Genomic DNA, 23,788 nt, shown 5'->3' with positions numbered 1-23,788 from the left:
ATATAAATGCTTAGTGGCGTGTGTTAGTCTGTCTGTGTGTGGAAAAAATAAAACCAAGCTGCAGCGCCACCTGCTGGGCAGAGTTATACACTGACCTACTAAATTCTTAGTGTGTTTGGAAAAAAAAAATTCAGAAAGGGCTGAAATTTGGTATACTAAGATGTTTTTAATAATTTAATTTGTTAATTGTTAAAAGTGTTTATAAAGATTTAAAAAAAATATATATATATTTCTTGAAGGAGAAGTGACAGTTGGGAGTGGTTGGTGGTTGCCGGGGGTGACAGTGGGGAGTGGTTGTGGTTGCCGGGGGTGACAGTGGGGAGTGGTTGGTGGTTGCCGGGGGTGACAGAGTGAGAGGAGTGTGATACTCAGGACCGCTGAGAGAGATCCCTGTGTCTGGATAGACATCTGGATAGATGTGGCGATGAAGATGAAGGATGAGGTGATGGAGAAGAATGATGAGGTGGTGACATGTGGACAAACCACGTTAAAAAAGGGCGCTTACTTCGGGAAGTAACGCTCTTCCCCTGAGGAGGTCTGGGCTATGGCCCAAATGCATGACAAGAACCTTTTTAACACCTTAAGTAGCTTGATTTGACTAGAATGCATGAGTATCATGCACAGGTTAACTTGTATTATATATGGATATACACCTTTTAATTATAACCAGTCGGATAAAGAATATTTATTAGTAATATATTTTATTGTAATAAACTTTGTGATGGGTCATCTCACTATATCAAATCCATTTGTTATTAAGTGTGCCAATATAATTAAATCAGACCTGGCAACCAGATATTAAGTTACTGAAAATTAGTATACCTTGCCATATATATGCTGCAGCTAGACTTATCTTCCTCTCTCGCCACTCCACATCTACCTCACCTCTCTGCCAAACCTTACATTGGCTCTCCTTCCTCTACAGAATCCTTTTTAAACTCTTCACCCTCATGTACGAGACCCTCTCCAACTTCACTGCCCCTACATCTCCAACCTCATCTCCATACATACTCCCTCCCATCCTCTCCAGTCGGACATGACATTCGCCTTTTCTTCCCTCTGGTAATTACATATCACTCCCTTGTCCAAGATGTCTCCTGTGCTGTCTCCCACCACTGAAACAATCTCCTTCATTCTCTCAGACTATCCCCTAGCCTATATAGCTTCTAACGGTAATTGAAAACCCACCTGTATAGGAAAGTCTACCAGTCTTCCACTTAACAACTTCACCATGTAGTATACCTCACCCTGCTTTATCCTCCATCTTTCCCATTCTTACCCTCAGATCCCCTTACATTGTCTCACCACCATGTGTCAACCATTTGTCTGCCTCTTTCCCTTTAGAGTGTAAGGTCTAGTGAGCAGGATCCTCTTCCCTCCTGTTCTCATTACCTATAACTTTTGCTCAGTAGCAACACTGTGCTCCTTCTCTTTAGGCTTTCTGCTTATTGACTCCACTCCTCCATTGTCTTTGTAGCCCTTTCAGCAGCTGTTAGTTTCAACCACACTAATGGTCCTGCGCTGAATATACCCCTTGCACCCCAGTAGCTGTGATGAGAGTTGTACTGTTATTTGTTTACTGTATTGTACTGCTATACTGCTATACCATGGACCTCATGTGGCATGCTATAAATAAAGGTTAATAATAATACAAAACCAGAGAAAAATAAGCCCGCGCTCGGTATATCCCACATTAGATATGGTACCAGCTGCTTGGCAACAAGCCCGCGCTTGGTATATCCCATATTGTATGTGGTACCAGCTGCGTGGCAATATAAATGCCCATATATGTATACAAAACAGAAAGAAAGTTGTCTTTCTTTCTGTTTTGTTTCTGAAAGTTGTTTCAAAATATTGCCTTTTTGTCATAGCAGCTGTCCATCAAGCCTATTTAAGGCACATTTGGGTGTGGCTCACAAGCCAGCCTTTGCTAGATGTAAACCCCTATACCTGGGAGGTGAGTGCATCTGATTTTAACTGCATTTTAATAGTGTTTAAAGCATATAGGTCCGTGTAGGACCTGCATATAATGAGGTACCCTTGACGTGGGATGCAGGCTTAAGTCTTTTGATCAAAATATGAACTAATACCTCATGTTTTCATTTTGCTACACACACACAGATATGCAGTTTAAAGCATAAGCGCTGACAACTTTCTTTCTGTTTTGTAATAATAATACACTTTAGGAACATAGGATGTGCTGATATCGTGTATATATATGATGAGTTGTAAAAGCAATTACTTCTGAATCTCATCTGATTAGAAGGATCAAAAAACAATGTTCACTTACTACAATTTTTGTATCTAATAATTATATTTGAATGTTACTCTTAGAACTATACAAATTTTTAACTTTGTCATCATTTTTTAACATAAGGTTTAATTATTGGCAACAAAGAGTACTCATTAATAGAATTAATAAGTGCATACTTCATTTTAATAATATCAATTTTGCAGACTCTATTTAACAGTTACTTATTATTCTCTATGCATATCAGTTTACAATACTGACATATAGTCAAGTCCATAAATATTGGGACATCGACACAATTCTCATATTTTGGGCTCTATACACCACCACAATGGATTTGAAATGAAACTTATAAGATGTGCTTTAACTGCAGACTTTCAGCTTTCATTTGAGGGTATTTACATCCAAATCAGGTGAACGGTGTAGGAATTACAACGGTTTCTATATGTGCCTCCCACTTTTTAAGGGACCCAAAGTAATGGGACAATTGACACAAAAGCTATTTCATGGACATGTGTGGGCTATTCCCTCGTTATTTCATCATCAATTAAGCAGGTAAAGGTCTGGAGTTGATTCAAGGTGTGACATTTGCATTTGGAATCTGTTGCTGTCGACTCTCAATATGCGATCCAAAGAGCTATCAGTGAAGCAAGCCATCATTAGGCTGAAAAATCAAAACAAACCCATCAGAGAGATAGCAAAAATATTAGGTGTGGCCAAATCAACTATTTGGAACATTCTTAAAAAGAAAGAATGCACAGGAGAGCTCAGCAACACCAAAAGACCCAGAAGACCACAAAAAACAACTGTGGTGGATGACAGAAGAATTTCTTCCCTGGTGAAGAAAAACCCCTTCACAACAGTTGGCCAAATCAAGAACACTCTCCAGGTGGTAGGTGTCAAAGTCAACAATCAAGAGAAGACATCACAAGAGTGAATATAGAGGGTTCACCACAAGATGTAAACCATTTGTGAGCCACAAAAACAGAAAGACCAGATTAGAGTTTGGCAAACAAAACCTAAAAAAAAGCTAATACAGTTCTGGAACAACATTCTATGGCCAGATGAGACAAAGATCAACTTGTACCAGAGTGATGGGAAGAGAAGAGTATGGAGAAGGAAAGGAACTGCTCATGATCCAAAACATACCATCTCATCAGAGAAGCATGGTGGTGGTAGTGTCATGGCGTGGGCATGTATGGCTGCCAATGGAACTGGTTCCCTTGTATTTATTGATTATGTGACTGCTGACAAAAGCAGCAGGATAAATTCTGAAGTGTTTCGGGCAATATTATCTGTTCATATTCAGTCAAATTCTTCAGAACTCATTGGACGGCGCTTCACAGTGCAGATGGACAATGACCCGAAGCATACTGCAAAAGCAACCAAAGAGTTTTTTAAGGCTAATGAGTGGAGTGTTATGCAATGGCCAAGTCAATCACCTGACCTAAATCCGATTGAGCATGCAATTCACTTGATGAAGACAAAACTGAAGGGAAAATGCCCCAAGAATAAGCAGGAACTGAAGACATTTGCAGTAGAGGCCTGGCAGAGCATCACCAGGGATGAAACCCAGTGTCTGGTGATGTCTATGCGTCCCATTACTTTTGGTCCCTTAAAAAGTGGGAGGCACATATAGAAACCGTTGTACTTCCTACACTGTTCACCTGATTTGGATGTAAATACCCTCAAATTAAAGCTGAAAGTCTGCAGTTAAAGTTAGTTTCATTTCAAATCCATTGTGCTGGTGTATAGAGCCCAAAATATGAGAATTGTGTCGATGTCCCAATATTTATGGACTTGACTGTATGCTTTGGTTATACTGACACATTACAAATAGAAGAATATATGAAACTTCTTAAATTCATCATCAACACATGAGACATAGAAACTACCAATTGGCGTGTAGACATAATAATGTTCAAGGATTGGTTAGTGCTCTGCTGGCAATCGTTTTTCCTTGAGAAAGCATTCAAAACGTTCATCGGCATGTACATGGGGGTTTATGTCCCAACTATTAGACAACACAAGTTATCTGCATGGGTGAAATAGGCAATTTAGCTGGTGTAAATACAATAGTGCAGGTTTTGAATGTAGCATTGTGTCCGCGAGCGATAGCATGTAGCAGTTCCATGGGTAGAAATATATACGTACATGGACATATCATAGCTATGTAACCTCAATATATAGGTTATCAGGTGCAAATAAGTTACCAAGTTTAACTCATGGTAACAGACAAGAACAATTGGTACTCAACAATTATTAAAACAGTGTAAGAATTTATAGTGATATAGAAGTTAAAACAAAGGTATACAACCTGTTGCTAAGTGTTCAAAATGTCACAAAGAACTGCAATCAAGGACTTTAATATACAGCACAAAAAAACCTCTCAAAAATGTATTATTATTATACCATCCAGTATATGTGTAAATAATTTACAGATTGCTGAGAACGGTGACATTTTTAATCAGGGAAAGTGTTATGTATATCGGTGGTAGTATAATTGCGACTTTCTAAAATGTCAGTGGGAATGACATCTCTTACAATGGCCAGACTGAGATTACCTGTTTTAAGGCGGCAATGGCTGGACCCACCGCCTGGATTACATTATACAGGTGCAGTCTCTCTCTGGCCATTGTAAGTGCCGTCATTCGCCATAGAAACGTTTTAGAAAGTTGAAATTTACATCTGCCGGCAATGAAACGTGTGGGGAATGTTGTATGTCTGTTATATGGTAAGTTTGTATTTCCTCGTTGTCGGCCTTATACTAATCGGAACTTTTATGTCGGTATAAGTTTTGTTGCCAATATTGGAACTGGAAAGACTTACCCCACATATGTATATAAAATCACATTCTAGAACAAAACCCCCTTTTGTTCTAGAATGTGATTTTATATGCCCCTAAATAGTGTGCAGATTTACAACTTTCCAATCAGTAACTGTTATCAGGTAGCCAACTAAAAAATATAACAGTGCAGGTTTAGATAGCGCCATTATGTACACGAAGGATAGCTTATGTATTGGAGCATACAGAAATTCCATGGGCAATAACCATACATATACACTGATTTATTATAGCTATTTAACTTTTAATTTAATATATTAATTATTAGGTGTAGCTTGGTAACCAAATACAATTAATAGTAACACTGTCAGGCGCTGTCCCCGCACATTCAGGAAGTGTCGAGGATGGACGCATCCCTAGGCTGAGCAATCGCGTCCTGTTGCCTAGCAATATCTGTATTCCTGTCCCGGCAGCTGCTGGCGCATACGCGGTTCCCTCGCATCTCCATTGCTAGGCAACAGGATGCTCTCCTCTCCTTCCTGTCGGCAGTCAGATGATTCTGACCGCCGTTCCCACTGCCACCAATCAGAAAGCAGTGTGTATTATTTAAGGGACTCCCTGGTGCCATTAGGGTGCCAGAGTATCAAGGTCCCCTTATGCTCCAATGTTCCTGTCTGTATTCCAGCACTCTGATTGTCCTCTTGGTTACTGACCCAGCTTTCCTGACACTGCACTTGGATGCTCCTTCTGGCATATCTGGATCTCCTGATTTAACCGCTGAACTCCCTGACTCTGTCTTTGCCTGTTCCTTCGGTACTTGATTCCTCTGCATAGTTCTGACCCGCGCCTCCTAGACTACCAGCAGTAGCTAGGTCTCCGTATTACTAGTATCGTGACAAACACACAGCAATGGTAAACCTATTGGCACTTAACAATTACCAATACATTAGAAGTGGATGTTAGTAGTCCATTCCATTTCTGTAAAGATTTATAGTGCAGTTATTGTGATTCTACTGGCAACTACTTATATGAAAGAGAATCCTCTTACAGAACATTAAAACATTTTTAAATGTAAGAATGATTATATCTGCCCTCAAAAATCTTGTAGCATTCTAATACTCTAATAAGTGATTGTTAACAACAACAATATAAACCAATTGATAATTTATATTTTATTCAGCTAAATACTTAAAATTTGTAATGTTTTGGATTGTAATAAGATATTTTAATGAATTCTAAATAAAGTTGTGTTTTTATGTAATACTGGATTTTGTATAACATACTTGGAGGTTACCATAGGTTAAAAATTGGGCAGCCTAGATGGGCCAAGCTGTTCTTATCTGCTGATACATTCTATGTTTCTGTTACTTGGAACTATTAACTTTCTGTTTGTGCACCACACAATAACAGTTCCTTTCCCTTACAAATTTATATTGGTTAGGTTGTAGCACCTCCCTGACTGTTGTATATTAGTATTTTTAAGAAATATCAACTTATCTAATATTATAAAAACAGGATATTGTGAATTGGGAGCTAGCAGTAAAAAACAAACTCTGTTCTATTATTAATAAATCTTGTGCAGTGGTATCACTTTTTGTTTGACCAAAATGAGATGTCATCAGATTTGTCTGAGCTCTCTCTATCAAATTATAGAGGTATACCTGGTGTAGTTTGGGCATTTTCTACTTAGCTCACTGTTCTGTTGGCTACTTTTCAATGCTGAAACAGTGTTTCGTTCTGTTAATCTTTATCTTCCTAAAAGACTGCAAGTAAATTTTGTTTTAACATTTCTGAATTATATTTTTCACATTTTTGGACTCTGTTACTGCATGCAAATATTTTATGGTTCATTAATATGTAATTCTTTCAGCATCTTTTTGCTATTCCTTTTACTAATCTTTTTTTATCTTTGGAATAGTAATTGCATCAATTATCGCTGTAGGTGTTCTGAATAGTAACATGCATACCACACATACAGTAGGCAAGTTTTGTACATTGGAGCTTCTGTGGCAGGTATTGAAGGAGCAGAATCTTTCATTGGTAGATAAGTTTGTGTTTCATTGGTATCTAAATAGCTTCCAATAAAATTTATTTTGGCACATTAGTCCTTGCCCTAGTGAAGTCTGCCATCTCTTTATCACCAGCACACATATAAACTAGAAAATAATTTAGACAAAAACTGATCACTTTATTATTTCTTGAATTTAGAAGAGGACATGGATTACAAAAACGACACCCACCTGCCAAATATAAACCCCATAAAAAAACAATATGCACACTACAAATGAAAGAAGCAAAATTAACTAAGTCACGAGTGCCAGGATTTCCACCCACCGCCAACCAATCAAAAAGGGCCAGCATGGTGGAGGGAAGACCCAGGGGTCCCTGCTTTGATCATTGCACTTTGGCCATTTTGTAATGTGTGGGTACATCATTTTATTTTGGGGATTTTTCAGGGTCTTTTTTATTTTATAGTAGCACTGGGAATGCTGTGCAAAACACTTAAAGCTAAATTTTGTGTCTAAGAACGGAATGAGGTGAATATTCCACAGAGCAGTTTTGAGAAGTTTATTCATCTGTAATTCCTGGATTTCACCACATAAACCCAAATACACTTTGGGGCTTGTGTGTTAAACAACTTGTGTGTTAAACAACTAACAGATCAGCAGCAGTGGGTGATGGGTTTAGACACAGGACTTGCATGTGCCTGGCCAACCACAAAGGGAATTGAAGCAAGATGTAAGTTCTAGATTTAATATACTAGAGAGTATATAGGGGTTACATTTGCAAAATAATCTTTTTTGGACTTTGCATTTAAATTTGTTATTCGTTTAAGAAGGATTTCTAATCTGTTTAGATTAATTTGGTTAAAAACAATTGCAAAATATATACCATGATTTTTGTCACAGGGAAGAAAGTTTCTGGGTGACCTCATAGCGGATGGAAAAATTATATGGCAAGAGAGTGGTCAAGCATTTAACTCTCCCAGTGCATGGGCCACACACTGCAAACGACTAGTTAACCCTGCCAAAAAATCTGGTTGTGGATGGGCATCCGTACGGTACAAGGGACAAAAATTAGACCAGTACAAGACTGCTTGGCTGAGACAGAACCAGCTTCATGGGTCAATTGCTGAAGAAGTGAGTAAAATAGTCATTATTTCTAATTTGGTCATACTTTATGCAACGCAGCATCTTTTCCTATGTTTAATGCCTATACTTGTAGCAGAGTCCATTAACCGAAGGCGAGGAAGATGAGCTGCTTGAGGAGGAGGCAGAAGTGTTCTCTCGATATGGAAAGATAGGCAACGTGGCACCAAATTGCAGCAAGAAAGAACAGGGTAAGGGATATACAGTACATGGGCAGAATGGGGCACTGTGTTCTAGCAATTATATTTTTTGTTTATAAGTCTTATTATGTGGCTTATTTGATTATGAGCAGAGTTCCATATTGTATATTTTACTAAAATAAACACCAATAAATCACACCAGCATGGGCGGATTGGGAACTTAAAGTGGCCCTGGAAAAAATTATTGAAGTGGCCTCGTGGGTGGGACCAGATCAACTGTAGGTGGGGCCCAACACAAAAGTAGGCAGGATTTTGACCTACTGGATCTTGGTTGTAGTAACATTTAGAGAAACCTAGATGTGATGACTTAATACACAGTGGGTCCTTACTAAAGCAATGCATGGAAAAGGCTGCCAGTCCTGTGTTATAAAAATACATGAATCCTTTTGCATGATCTACCACTGATTTGTGCCTCTGTGTTTAAACTGGTTTAGATGCCTACTAACACATCCTTCCAATATTCCTTTCATAGAAACAATCTTTCTTTGTTTAATAAGTTTAACTATTACGAAACATGTTGGCACAATCGTATCTGAGCAGTCTGCCAGAGCAGCATATGAGCACCTCTCCGCACTGTTGCATCTTTCCCCAACATCATAAGTGGCAAACTACCAGTCAAATCTCTCTTTTAATACATACAAATGTGTACTGTGTGTTTCAAAAAATGCATTAAAAAATAATCCTTATAATATATGTCTATCCATTGCAATCACCACAAAGATGAAATGCTTCATGCATCTGCAAGAAAACATTTTTGTAACAATTGTGTATGAGCCCTAAATGTGCCCAGTGATTGGTGGTGATTTGAATTAATAACAGTGCAGGGAGGGTTGGAAGACAATGGTATATGTGAAGGGGAGAGCTATTCCAAGGGTTTGCTGGTGATATAGTAAGTGCAAAGGAGGCAGGATTAATGATATTGTCAGTGTAATTGGGGCTGGGTATATGTTCAACAAAGTGATCTGAGAATGTGACCAGTGCAAGGTAGAAGGCAGGCAATGGAATCAATGCAAGTACCACTAAAGTATCCCCAGAGCTGGAATAAGGCCCTTTGGGGGCCTGGGGCACTTAAAACAGGGTGGTTATCATATTAGATACATTTTAGACAAATACACAAGCAAAGCTGTGTCCACTACTATTAGGTGCACTCAGCTCTGCCTTCAGGAGCAGTACAGTATGAAGCGGACATACCTCCCCAACTGTCCTTGTTGTCGGATCAAATCCTGACTAAGCAAGACAGTCACCTAAATTTGGGACTGCACCAGATTCAGGACAGTTGGCAGTCTGCCCTGCTCTCTCCTATCTGTTCTTGTCACGAACACCACCTGTGGCTGCTTGTCTGGATTCTGGAGGGTTGGATGCCCCATTTTGAAAAAGAAATGGGTACATGAAATTTAGAAAACTCCAACCATCCCTGGCATTAAAGCAATAGCACCCACATTTTATGATTAGGCTTCTCTCCAGCCCTCCTAATAGTACTCACATTTGAAAATAGATCCATTTCCCTCCATCCAGCTCTTTCATTAAATTAATAGTATATACATTTAATAAATAGACCTATTTCCCTCCAACCAACCCCAACATTAACTTAATAGTATTCCCATTTAATAACTAAACCTATTACCCTCCCTCCATACAGCCCCAGCAATAAATTAATAGCATTCACGTTTAACATAACTATTTCCTGTCACCCCATTTTATTTTAATAGGCCCCACCATCACCCCACAAATAAAATAGTACCCATTAAATAATTAGCCCCACCTAAACTCCATTATTAAATTAATAGCCTACCTCCCATCCATTACTAAGACAGCCCCCCCTTTTACTCACACATTATAGCAGCACCCCTCCTTAGAATTTTCAATGAGCAGCCTCTCCCTCCCTATAGTGTTCTATATGTAGCTTCCCCCCCTCCCTATAGTTTTATATATGCAGCTCACCCCATCCCTAAAATGTCCTATATGCAGCTCCCCCCTCCCTATAGTGTTCTATATGCAGCCTCCCTCCTCCCTATAGTGTGTGTGTATATACATATATATATAGCCCCCCTCACTTAGCTCTAGGTGCTCCTCTTCTCCAGCATCGCTGCTCAGACAGGAAATTAAGTGAGCACTTCCTGTCTGAGGTCATTCAGCAACAGACAGCCTCACAGTTGGTTTTCTGTTGCTGTCCACTGCCCCCCCCCCCCCCAAAGAAAACGAATAATAAGACAAAATTATACACAAGGCGGCCTCGGTAGGCCGGCCTACTGAGAAACTTCCCGATAAGGTCTATGTCCAATCCACCCCTGCACACCAGAACATGAGCAGTGTATAGCTGCCACTGTCATTGTTATTCAAGCCAAATCTATACAGCATGTGCTATCCACCCATCATTTATTCAATATCACAGAATTCCAAAGCCAGTATTTCACCTTGCACTTATCTTATGGGGGTCTATAGGTTGAATTAGGTTGGACATATAGATAAAGGATAATTCCACAAAGCACAGGCTCTGTCCCCAAAATAAACTGAAAAAGCATGGTTTCAGTTTATCCTGTTCCTGGTGTCTGTACAGAAAGACAAAGCTGTTGGAGCACTGGCTGGGTGACTCCTTGTGGGTTTACTCTGGACAGCATTGTGTTAGATGTGTACATACATCATAGATATTTGACCATCAACAGCAACATATCCCAGATTTTTTTTAATTTTGTCTATATGTTGGCAACTATATTATGGAATATGTGTGGCATCTCTTGCGAGTTACGAGTGCACTCATAAAAAAAAAAAAACACAATCAATCTGTTTTGTTTTATGTTCCTGGAAACACGTTCACCAATTTAAAATTATAGGTGAACTTTTAACTTATTACCCCTGCCAATGCTCTATAAACTGTTCTTCTGTCTTTCCTATATCCCATTCTGCATTATGTACATTTTATTGTTTTTTTTTCATATTGTCTGTTTACATTACTTTATCACAGTTCAGAGATGCAGCCATGTTGATAGTCGAACACCTGTGAAATTTTCCACACTTGGGAGTCGGGATTCTGCAAGGTAAAATAATAGATTTTTGTTATACTTATTTTAAATCCTTTTCTCTTAGTTTATTTGGGGACACCGGGTACCTTGGAGTATAGTATAGATCGAGGCATTCTGGCATTTTAAAGAACATCCTCCTCTTGAACAAAAACAAAGCAAAAGATCATCAGTCTTGCGCACGTCTTGAGTTCTATGCACATAAGTCTGCAAAACTCTGACCAAATCAAGAGAGTGAAGAGAACCCTCTTCCTCTTGAGACTTACTCTGGAAAAGAGCAGGAATGGCAATGTCCTGATTAAGGTGGAGTCTGCAAACAACCTCAGGTTGGAAGGAAGCTTTGATCCAAAGAAATGCCCTATCCTCAAGGAAAACTAGAAGAGAGACATGCAGGACAAGACTGCCAGCTTTGAAATTCTTCTGACAGTAGGAATGGCCAAAAGGAAGAGTCCAATGGTTGAAAATGCTTTAGAGCCTTAAAGACCAAGTTGCTATCCCACAGGGCAACCCGAGGGATATAAGGAGGTTGTACGTGAAGTACACCCTGCAAAAACGTCTGGATATCCTATAACAGAGCCAGACTTCTTTGAAAGAAGACTGAGGTAGCTGACACCTGTACCTTAAGTGAGCTAAGGCACATGTAACCTCCGTAAACTAAAAGAAGATCTAGAAACCTTTCCCTCGAACACTATAAAATATATGTTCTCCACACAAACTGATAATTTTTTTCCAAAACCAGTTTTCACAAAGCATGGTTTGCACAACATCACCAGACAAATCCTTTGGTCTAAGGATTGTGGCTTCAGCAGCCACACCATTAAAGCCTACCGTCACTGGTTTTTGCCAAAACTGAAGGCTACTTGCTAGTATTGATGCTGCTAACCTAGGAGTCGTGGAATCTAACACGCCTCTGGTCTTCACCAGGGACTCCCTCAAGGGAGATTGGCTTTTCCTGCAAGAGACATGCAGGTTGTGGTCCTTCCAAATTAGCCACCAGTGAAGCAGAAGGTGAATGAGCGTAGTCGTGCAAACCAGGGTCAAGCCATGTGGACAGATACCAAAGGAGCAAGCAAAAGAAGAGTCAGGATGTCAAAGGTCAAACCAGAATATGCAGTCAAGCCAAGGAGTAATCCAGAGGCAGAGGCAGGGTCAGGGGAAGCCGGGTCAGAATCCAGGTGGTCAGACAGGATGCTTAGAAATGAGCAGGAACGCTGGAGCATTAGCGGACCTAGATACTCTGGCACCCACATGGTGTTAAAGGCTGCTTTAAATAGTGTAGCTAGAAATCTGATTGGTGGCAGTGGGGTCGGTGGTCAGAAAAGCTGACCGCAGACAGGAAACGAGAGCAAGCGTCCCATTGCTTAGCAGCAAAGAACTGCGAATGCACGCGCAATGCGGAGCCCGGACTAAAAGGAGTAAGCATCCTGTTGCTAGGCACTGTCGGCAAAGGAAGGTGACTGCCCCTGGCACCTATCGTGCGTGCGGGGACAGCACCTGACACCTACCTTGGGGTAGAAACGGCCTTGACTTTGTTAGATTTGGTCTGAGTGGTAGACACCACGATAATATGGAGCTATCAAAATGACCCAAACACCCTTTCTTTTCACCTTCTTCAACATCCTTGGAAGCAATGCTACTAGGAGCAGAACGTAAACCAAGTGAAATAGCACAGGAACTGGCATGGCATCTACTATGACAGCCCTTGGACCTCCTGCTCTGGAGCAGAAAAGCTCCACCCTGTGGTTCAACCAAAACACCATCATGTCGAAAGATTTTCAGATGCAGAGACCCTTTGCCGCGGAGAAGAGACTGCTTGTGTGAGGTAACGGGGTGCTACTGGACTGAGAACTTTTTATTCATCACCCATTTCTCACAGTTTAATGTACTTTCTAATCCTTGGCCCAGTCTAAGAATATACACCAGAGCATCATTGTATTATGTGCATTATTATTTCATGTTATTACATTACATTTTGCCCTTGCTCTTACCTGTAATATTGTATATATTAGAAATAGAAGGAATATTGCCATATTGTGTGAAAATAACAGGACAGCAGAAGTCATTTTGCTTGTGTTAGCCAACATAATTCCCATTTGTCTCAAATGTCCATTGTTATGAGGTGTGGCTTAGATCTGGTTTGTAATCAGAACAATGTCTGAGTGACTTGACACAGCTAGCTGGCAGCCCACGTTAATAAGCTAGGTCAACAGGTAATCTGAGAGGTAATTAGGTTAGACCTTCTAGGTGATATGCAATGTGCCTCCACAGTAACATACTGGCTGAAATAGCATTGGGAAATGTATGAACATGTATCAATATAAATGTTGTTGTATCAAGATGTATCACAGACTCAGATTGTGTAATGTTGCAGATACAATGTGTCAAATGTCTTGTAGTTTCACGCAAACGTGAAGTGTCATTCCTTCATGTTATGTTGTAACTCTTTGTTTAGTGGATCCAGCCAAATTGCTAATTCAGTTAAGCCATTCCTTTGTGTGATCAAGGTAACAGAGACTGTATGTCTAACAGTTAAAGTCTCCACTTATAGACACCTGCTGTAAGGGGGGAGGATTGATACATTTGACCCTACTCCCTGTGAATACAGCCAAGAATATAAGAAGAGCAGAATGCCAAGAGAGCTATTCTAGCTTGGAGGATCCTGGTGTACAAGACATCAGCAAAAAGGACTCTGGGCAGGCATTGAAGTGGAGGAAACCCTACCAGGACAGGGCCTGTGTGAGCCAGTAACCCAGGCTGGGTGACATGGTAACTGTCTAGCTAAACGGTAGTGGCAATATTACAGGAGGATAAGACTCTGAAAGAGACTGAGATTATTACTTTGGAGTGCTGACTGCAAGAGCCTGTTGGAGGGTATATGCTACCATTTATCCTGTAACTTGTGAACGTCTTGTGGGGTTGTGCTGCCGTAATAAAGCCTTATTTTGGATATACTTTGGTCTGCCCGAGTGAGTTGAATCCCACAGAGAGTTACTGCCATTCCAGCTAAGGGTGGTATCCTCACAGCTTGCTCAGAATGTTTGCCTCCCAATTCTCCATCCTGAAGACTGAAACGTTTCATTCAGCCCACTGACAGATCCTCCGCATTGCTAGAGGACTTCGGGTGCTTGAGGTACACCACTGCTGTAGTATTGTCCGACTGTATCTTCATTTGCCTTCGCTGCAACAGATGCTCTGCGCTGACCAGAGCGCTGAGCACAGCTCGCACCTACAACACATTCTTTGCAAGCTCGGATTCCTCCAATGTCCAAAGACCCTGAAAACGGTTGTGAAGAGTTACAGCCCTCCAACTCCAAAAACTGGCTTCCAAAGTAAAAACTCAGATTGAGAATGTACAACTGCTGCAGACACCAAAGGAGCAACTGATACACCTTTGGGGAGAGACTTATATCCTGACTGGAAAGAGAAAAGTGAGATCTGTTCAAGAGAAACTCCCTCACATGAAACTGAGCAAACTGGATCACCTTGAAAGTCGCTACTATTTTGGCAGACCTTTCATATAGAATTGTACTGAAGCTAACTTTACGGATTTCTGTAAAGCCTGAATCTTGCCCCTTGTTTTTAGGTGTCGAAAATAAGACCCCAAAAAATAATCCACTGTGACAGAATCAATTTGGACTGCTATCTATGCGTCACCTGCACATGGAACAAAAACACGAACAGCGACTATGCCTTGATGAAAAGATGGTCCAAGTAGGAAATGATAGTCCCTTGGACTGCAACAGAGCCACCGCAAATGCCATGATTTTGGTGACGAACCCAAAGGAAATAGCCCAAAACTGGTAATGATTGTACTAACAGTGAACCTGAGAAGGAATTGATGTCCCTCCCAAAAAGGAACATATCAATACGCATTCTTGATATTCAAAGATTTCAAGGACTCTGTATAGAATCTGTCCACTGAAAACTTGGTATTTAAAGATTTTAGATTCAGGATGGGCCTGAACGAATCGTTGGTATTTTGAGCCAAAAGCAGATTGGAGTAAACCAAATATTTTTGATGGGCCAGGACTGGTAAAACCAATCCTGAAGAAATCCGGGAGTGGATGGTCTCTCACAGCCTGCAATGGTAGTTACCAGCTCCCCCAGAGTTGCCCGTCACTGAAAGTGGGATAGACAGCAGAGGAAGTGCCACCCGGTACCTCCGATCCCCCTCTCTCGCATTGTACGCCCATCTGTGTTGTGTACTGCCCTGACTTGAGACCGCAGTTGTCGACCGAGAGTCACCAATGCAGCTCGGTATAAAGACAAAAAAATAAAGTATATCAAGAAGAAAATACTGCCAAAGTAAAAAATGCTCTCTACAGTTGCTGGTCACTTAAAATAAACTGCGGGCCTTTCAGCTGCAGGGTATAGAGGTGAAGTTATTACAGACGACTTGTTAGAAGTTTAAAGTGCCTGCATGCCTAGATCTACACTATAATCCAAGATATCCGTTGTCCCTCAATGTATGCCGGAGAAGCTTTTTAACTAGCTGTAATAATGACCTTATTTTATTACCTTAAATTATGTAGCCCTTCCCACTGGTAGTGTTTCTAGTACCACATTAAACTTCAAAGCTCTACTTCTTCTTGTCTCACTTAGTGGACTCCGCCATGTGCATCATGGGAACACTTTCTGTGTTACTGTTCTAGGGACCCACATACTTTGGTTCAACTAACTTCTTTTATGGCCTTGAACAAGTTCCAGCCTTTTCATGTGTCTGTTTCCAGTAATGCACTACTGCTGTTGGTGAGTCTTTTGTTGCTGTTTAGGTCACATTTTGTTAATGTACCCTCCATAATACATTCCTCTCGTTGTAGGATTTCCACAGCCACCTGACACGCAGTGAAGTAGTGGGCTATCTTGGGGGACGCTGGGATACCAATAGCCAGTGTAAGACTTTCTTTTTGTGCTTGGGATTTAGTTTTATAATTGGACTCCTTGGCTTCTGTTAGGTCAAACTCTATTAATCTTTCTACAGTACTCACTGTTCTCCGTGCCTTTCCCTGCCGTTCCCGGTTGAGAGACACAGAGATGGCAGCTGCAGCAGAAGAGGAGGTGACTTTTTGGGGGGAAAGGGACTGGGAAGTATACTTCTGAGATGGGGAGAATGCATGACCACACTAATTTGAGAAATTAGGATGCAGTATTATCTATAATTTTAGTAACAGTCCTTTACAAAAACTGTTGTAATAATTTTATAATAATTGTTCTTTTTTTCTTTTTTTAAATCCTGTGTTTTTATTGCGCGAGAATGTTTTTTTGTTGATCTGAAAACAATACACAAAAAGTCAAACATAAATTTCAGCAAAAACTCACAGAAAATTAACGGTACATCTAAATTATTGCTAATAACGCCTAACAAACTCACACGTCTGTATGAGAGAAATGTCAGTCATTGGTAAACAAAAAATGTATATACACCAACCAACCACAACGTTAAAATCACCTGCCTAATATTGTGTTGGTCCCCCTTGTGCCGCCAAAACAGCTCTGACCCACCGAGGCATCAAGGTGTCCTATGGTATCTGGCACCAAAACGAAGGCAGAACATCCATTAAGTATTGTAGTTGTGAGGTGAAGCCTCCATGGCTCAGACTTGTTTTTCAAGCACATCCCAAAGATGCTTGATGAGAGATCTGGGGAATTTGGAGGCCAAGTCAACACCTTGAACTATCTCTGTCATGCTCCTCAATCTATTCCTGAACAATTTTTGCAGTGTGGCACAGCACGTTATCCTGCTGAAAAAGGCCACTACCATCAGGGCATACCAGTGCTATGAAGGGGTGTACGTGGTATACAACAATGTTTAGGGAGGTGGTACGTGTCGTGTAAAAGTAACATCCACATGAATGCCAGGACCCAAGGTTTCCCAGCAGAAAATTGCCCAAAGCATCACACTGCTTCCAACGACTTGCATTCTTCCTGGTGCCATCTCTTCCCCAGGTAAACAACGCACATGTACCCGGCCGTCCATATATTAGATAATGTGACTCATCAGACCAGTCCACCTTCTTCCATTGCTCCATGGCTCATTTCTGATGCTCACTTGCCCATTGTAGGAACTTTAGGTGGTGGACAGGGGTCGGCATGGGTACTCTGGTCTGTGGGCTATGTAGCAAGCTGCGATGCGCTGTGTGTTCTGATACCTTTCAACCTTTCTCTTCTGTGACGGTCTAGCTTTCGTTCCCCACGTGCATCAATGAGCCTTGAGCAACCATGACCCTGTTGCCGGTTTAGCGGTTGTCTTTCCTTGAACCACTTTTGGTAGGTACTAACCACTGCATATCAGGAACACCCCACAAGACCCGCTGTTTTGGAGATGCTATGACCCAGTCATCTAGCCATCACAATTTGGCCCTTGTCAAAATTGCTCAGATACTTACACTTGTCCATTTTTTCTGCTTCTAACACATCAACTTCAAGAACTGACTGCTCACTTGCTGCCTAATATATCCCACCCCTTGACAGGTGCCATTGTAATGTGATAATCATCATCATCATCTATTTATATAGCGCCAACATATTCCGTAGCGTTTTACAATTGGGGACAAACATAATAAACTAATAAACAAACTGGGTAAAACAGACAAAGAGGTGAGAAGGCCCTGCTCGCAAGCTTACAATCTATGGGACAATGGGAGATTGGCACATGAGGTTAAGTCTACATTTTGCATTTTGGCCCAGCCAGACTGAAAAGGTAAAAGTGACTCATAAGCTAAATGATCTCGTCACACAACAATGTTGGTCAGGGGGTATTTGTCTTGTGTGAAATTGTGTAACAGGCTAAAGGTAGCGAGGTTAAGAGGGTGGCTGAGGAATATTATAAGATTGTCTGAAGAGGTAGGTTTTCAGAGAACGCTTGAAAGTTTGTAGACCAGAGGAGAGTCTTGCTGTGCGAGGGAAAGAATTCCATAGAGTGGGTGCAGCCTGAAAAAAGTCCTGTAACCGGGAATGGGAGGATGTAATGAGGGTGGATGAGAGACGCAGATCTTGTGTAGAACGGAGTTGCCGAGTTGGGAGATATTTTGAGACAAGAGAGGAGATGTATGTTGGTGCAGCTTTGTTGATGGCCTTGTAGGTTAGTAATAGTATTTTATATTGGATTCGGTACAAAACAGGCAGCCAGTGTAGAGACGTACAGAGTGATTCAACATTATTCACTTTTAATTTAAAGCGGCAATGTCAAACCCCGCAGCTTAAGTGTTTAAACACTTAACCAATCATTGCCTCTTTAAATTAAAAGGGATAGAAGTCGCACGGACGTTAAAGTCTCCTGACAGACACCTCAGTAGTAGTCACTTGCAGTTAGCATCTTGCGCCCATCGGACATCTCCAATGTCGAGATGCAGGTAAGTCTGCTTCTCTTTAAATCGTTTTTTTTACAGATTCGGATTTTAACTGGAGGAGTCCTCTGTGTCGTTATGGTGGTAATCGTAAAAACAATTGCCATTGCTACCCGGTACCTACCCAAGGTTCAAAATCACCCAGACAAATATCCAAAATAAAATAAATAAGTTTATTTATTTAACAAAATAAGCACCAAACAGCAATAAACATATTTAAATAATAACTTGCAACAAATAACACTACAGTCTACCACAGACAACATACAGGGTATAATGAAAACACCTCACCAGTATCCTACTCACTCTCAGGGACTGCTGTCTATCTATTCAGGCTTCTCCCCCTCTCTCCTTCAAGGCTACCAGCAAAGGTAGTGGCCCTTAGTCACTGTCACTACACTTTTGGTGGATACACAGCTCCCCAGAACCTGGAGAGGTAGATCAGGGCAAAGGCAGTATTACAGGGACCAAATGTCCCTTTCTTGTCAGGGCAGAGATTTGGATCTCAATGCCAGCCTGACTTCAGCTATCACTGGGTAAAGAATGCAAATTTGCTGTTCTCTGGAGCTCTCTTTTAAGGCCAAAAATTACCTCATCAGCAATTTCAGGACCTGCCTGATTGGTCTTTTTCTGTGTTTACCTTTTCACAGATAAACATACAGACAGGGGGATGGCAGGTGAGCCACTCCTGATTTAATTAGGGACAGGTATTGTTCTGTGGCTATACAGCAGAGTTTGTTTAAACAGGAGAGATCACAATCCAGACACATCTAATTACAGAGGACTGCATTGTGTATTTAAATGTAAACATAAAGCTCTGTCTGTGGGCCTTTTCCCTATCTTAATACATGATACCTCCGGTGTGATGTACAACAATACAGGACTGGTGGACAATAATTCTTTTGCCTAGGCTGAGACAATGTACTAGTTTGCAAGATAAGGAAACCATGCTAGCAGACATTTTTAACTACTTATAAAATAGAATATATACACAAGTATAAATATGACTGAGAAATATTGGGAATCAGGTAGAAAAAGTATATGTTTTTATAGTTCAGTTGGTGAGAAACGAGGTGCAGAAAGGTTGAGATGAATTAATACCTCGTTTCACCACAATGACCATATCATGTACCAAAATGTAGAGGAGGGGATTTTGTACTTTGGGCATTCATGAGAGGTACATCCACTCATAGAATATACCGTATTTCCCCATGTATATGACGCTCCACTGTATAAGACGCACCTATATAAATCATGTGAAAAAATTGAGGATAAACATTATCCTCAATTTTTTCACAGAGTAATTGTGCAGCATATACAGAAGAGAGACAACGCTATAGTCAATTCTGCCTTATCCTGTCAGATGCTTCCTCTGTCCAGTAAAGTCTTCTTTCTTCTGTCCATTCTGATTCTGATGCTGGAAAGCAGCTTAAGGTCCTCTTCGCGATGACTGGATGTCCTTTCAGGACCTTAACAAGGTCCTGATTGGAAAAACACCAAATGCAGAAACCGGAAGTGTGCGTTTCAACTGCGGATCACGCACCACATCCGGTCATCACGAAGAGGACCTTAAGCGACTTTCCAGCATCAAGATCAGACGGACAGAAGAAAGAAGACTTACCCTGTCAGATGATTCCTCTGTTTGGTAAAGTGCTACTACCCCTGTATAAGACGCATTCAGTTTTTAGACCCAAAATTTTGGGGAAAAAGGTGCGTCTTATACATGGGGAAATACGGTAAGCTATTTGGGGTACAGTAAGTAAGCCCTATGGAGAACTCAAGCCGGTCGAGCCCGAGTAACCGGAAGTGATGCCCCGGTTGTCATGGCGATGGCCGCCGCGGCTCCTGACAGTACCCCCCCTTGAGGAGGGGTTAAGAAACCTCGACATCCTGGTTTTCCAGGGAATTTTTTGAAAAATTCCTTAATAAGTCTATCCGCATGTAGACATCTCCGCGGCACCCAAGAACGTTCCTCCAAGTCACGGCCCTTCCATCGAATAAGAAAGTGAACTTGTCCCTGGACTTTCTGACTTTCTTGGAATCCAGAATTTTTTGTATCACAAATTCTCGGTGTCCTTCCACATTAACTGAATGAGGCCTCCAAGGGTGAACACGTCTGAAGTTAATGATAGAAAAGGGACCGATGAATCTGGGACCAAGCTTTCTACAAGGTTGTCTGAGCCTGATATTACGGGTGGAGAGCCAAACCCTCTGACCCACTTTCAAAGAACAGCTCCTACGGAGTTGGTCCAAAAAAAATTTGAGTAAAAAGAGGCCTGTTTTAAGGCAGTGTGAACTTTTTTCCAGATGTTCTTCAGAAACATAGCTGTGGAGTGGATGCCAGGAAGCCCAGAAGAGTCAAGCACAGTTAATGAGTTGGATCTAGGATGAAACCCAAAATTGCAGTAGAACGGGGAGGTACAAGTGGAGGAGTGACAGGAATTGTTGTAGGCAAACTCTGGCCAGGGTAACAGAGTTGACCAGTTGTTGTGGAACTCAGTGATGTAAAACCGTAAAAAATTGTTCTAAAGACTGATTGACCCTCTCAGTTTGTCCATTGGATTGTGGATGATATGCTGAGGAGAGACTGATATTTGTTCCCAGGAGACTACAGAAGGACTTCCAGAACTGAGCAATAAACTGTGAACCACGGTCAGAGACAATATCCAACGGTAGACCATGGAGCCGAAAGATGTGTTGGACAAAAAGTGAGGCCAAGGTATAAAATGGGCCATTTTACTGAAGCGGTCGACCACTACCAAAATAGTATTGTGGCCTGCTGAGAAAAGGGAGTTCCCCAATAAAGTCCATCGACAAGTGAGTCCACGGTCTAGTAGGGACAGACAAAGGCATAAGCTGGCTGGACAGACGACTCCTAGGGGTCTTGTTTTTAGCACAAATCTCTCATGACAAAACAAAATCTCGAACATCCAAAGACATGGTGGGCCACCAAACAGAGCATGAGAGATTTTCTGTGGTCTTACTGATACCAGGATGTCCGGCGGTTTTGTGGTCGTGGGTCTCAGTGAGGACAGCTTTCCGGAGATGGACCGGTACAAATAAGAGGTTTGCAGGGGGTCTCTGAGGGTGCCAAATTCTGGAATCTGAGGAGGGTTACCCCCAAGTCCTGAGCTAAACCGACATGAATAAGTGAAGATGGTAAAATAGGCAGTGGTTTAGTAACTGATGCATGATGAGCAGTAAAGCTTCTGGACAACGCATCAGCTTTAGTGTTCTTAGATCCTGGTCTGTAAGTGATAAAGCGAAAGCAGGTAAAGAACAATGACCAACGAGCTTGTCTTGGATTTAGTCGCTTTGCTGTTTCAATATATTGCAGATTCTTATGATTGGTAATAACTGAGATGACATGGACGGCCCTTTCCAGCCAGTGACGCCATTCCTCAAAGGCCCATTTGATGGCTAAAAGTTCTCGATTACCAAAATCATAGTTGGCCTCTGCGGAAGAGAACTTATGGGAGAAGAATGCACAGGGAAACAGTCGGTGGTTACCAGGATCCTTCTGAGAGAGTACAGCGCCTGCACCTATGCAAGAAGCGTCCACCTCCACAATGAAAGGCAGCTCCGGATTAGGATGCCTTAAGACAGGAGCAGATATAAATGCTTTTTTTAGCCCCTCAAAGGAACTGATGGCCTCAGAAGACCAATCAGGAACTGCGCTCTTCCTGGTGAGGGCCACAATAGGAGCCACCAAATCAAAAAAACCCTGAATAAACCTGCGGTAGTAATTGGCAAAGCCTAAGAATCTTCGTATGGCTTTCAGGTTAATGGGTTGCACCCAATCTAAAATAGCTTGCTCCTTATTCGGGTCCATAGAAAAACCGGAGGCGGATTTGACATATCCCAGGAAGGATACTCTCTGGACCTTGAACTCGCATTTTGGGTTGTCCCGTAACTTGAGGAGTACTTGCTGGACATGAAGTACAGTCTTCCTTTATGTTATTTAGCGTCCGGGATTAGGTCGATAGCACAATCAAAGTCCCGATGAGGAGGCAGGGTGTCGGCAGCCTTTTTAGAGAATACATCCCTGAATTCATGGTATTGCGGAGGTAGTAAGTCAGAAGTAGGCTGTAGCATCCGAAGGGGTAACTTTAAACAAGACTGAGAACATGAAGGCCTCCACTGGATAATTTCCCCTAGTGCCCAATCGATTACAGGATTATGAAGCCGCAGCCAGGGATGCCCTAATATGACCGGTACAGACGGGCAATTAATCAGAAACAGAGTCAAGGTTTCTGTATGAAGTGTTCCTACTGTTACACGCAACGGTGGAGTTTCATACACCACCATACCACCGGGAAGTGATTCCCCGTCTAATCTGCATACAGTAATAACTGTACTGACATTCTGGAAAGGAATTCCTGAAGACTTAGCAAATCCAATATCCAGGAAATTCCCTGCGGCACCGCTATTAATAAAGGCTGAGGTATTGACAGAATGGCCCCCAAAATTGAATTGCACAGGAACCAATAATGCATTTCTTGAGGAGATAATCTGCAGACCTAGGTGGACCTTCTCTATCGCTCCTAGGCCAAATCTTTTCCCGGCTTGTTAGGGCAAGTACGGGAAAAATGTCCTTTGGTGCCACAGTAAATACCTAGTCCCAGAGTCCACCTTCTAGTTTTTTCTTCCATGGAAAGGCGAAACGCTCCTAGTTGCATCGGCTCTTCTGGCTCCAATGGTGCAGAAGCAAATACTGATGAAAGTCCAGACGGTGTTTCTCCGCCTTTCTCTCCCTGATCCGCCTATCGATTTTGATGGCGTGTCGCATCAGGTCTTCCAATGACGTTGGTGAAGCATACTGTACCAGCGCGTCCTTGATCTGCTCCGACAGCCCTAAACGAAGTTGACTGCGTAATGCAGGGTCGTTCCATTCGCTGTCGGTAGACCAACGCCTGAACTCGGCACAGAACTCTTCAGCGGAATGCCGGCCCTGTTTCAGAGCCCTAAGATGAGCCTCGGCTGACGCCACCCGATCCGGACCATCATACAGTAGGCCCAAAGCGTTAAAGAACGCATCAA

General features: G+C 41.7%; 1 protein-coding gene across 2 annotated transcripts in view; it reads left to right on the top strand.

The window, feature by feature from the left end:
* MPND (MPN domain containing) overlaps window positions 1–23,788 on the top strand; it is an 81,738-nt gene that overhangs the window by 37,937 nt on the left and 20,013 nt on the right. Inside the window, exons 3-8 of one of the 2 annotated variants that reach the window (XM_075204800.1) lie at window positions 7,946–8,176; window positions 8,265–8,376; window positions 11,348–11,420; window positions 16,055–16,151; window positions 16,223–16,295; window positions 16,384–16,460. In XM_075204800.1, the coding sequence (XP_075060901.1) occupies window positions 7,946–8,176; window positions 8,265–8,376; window positions 11,348–11,420; window positions 16,055–16,151; window positions 16,223–16,295; window positions 16,384–16,460 (663 nt within the window). Of the gene's footprint in view, window positions 1–7,945; window positions 8,177–8,261; window positions 8,377–11,347; window positions 11,421–16,054; window positions 16,152–16,222; window positions 16,296–16,383; window positions 16,461–23,788 lie in introns of both variants that reach the window. The other variant, XM_075204799.1, reaches the window with a different exon arrangement.

The sequence above is a fragment of the Mixophyes fleayi genome, chromosome 1 (genome assembly GCF_038048845.1).
Source record: "Mixophyes fleayi isolate aMixFle1 chromosome 1, aMixFle1.hap1, whole genome shotgun sequence".
Taxonomy (NCBI): domain Eukaryota; kingdom Metazoa; phylum Chordata; class Amphibia; order Anura; family Limnodynastidae; genus Mixophyes; species Mixophyes fleayi.
Note: the sequence above shows the minus strand (reverse complement) of the source record. Positions and strands in the feature narration are given on the sequence as shown.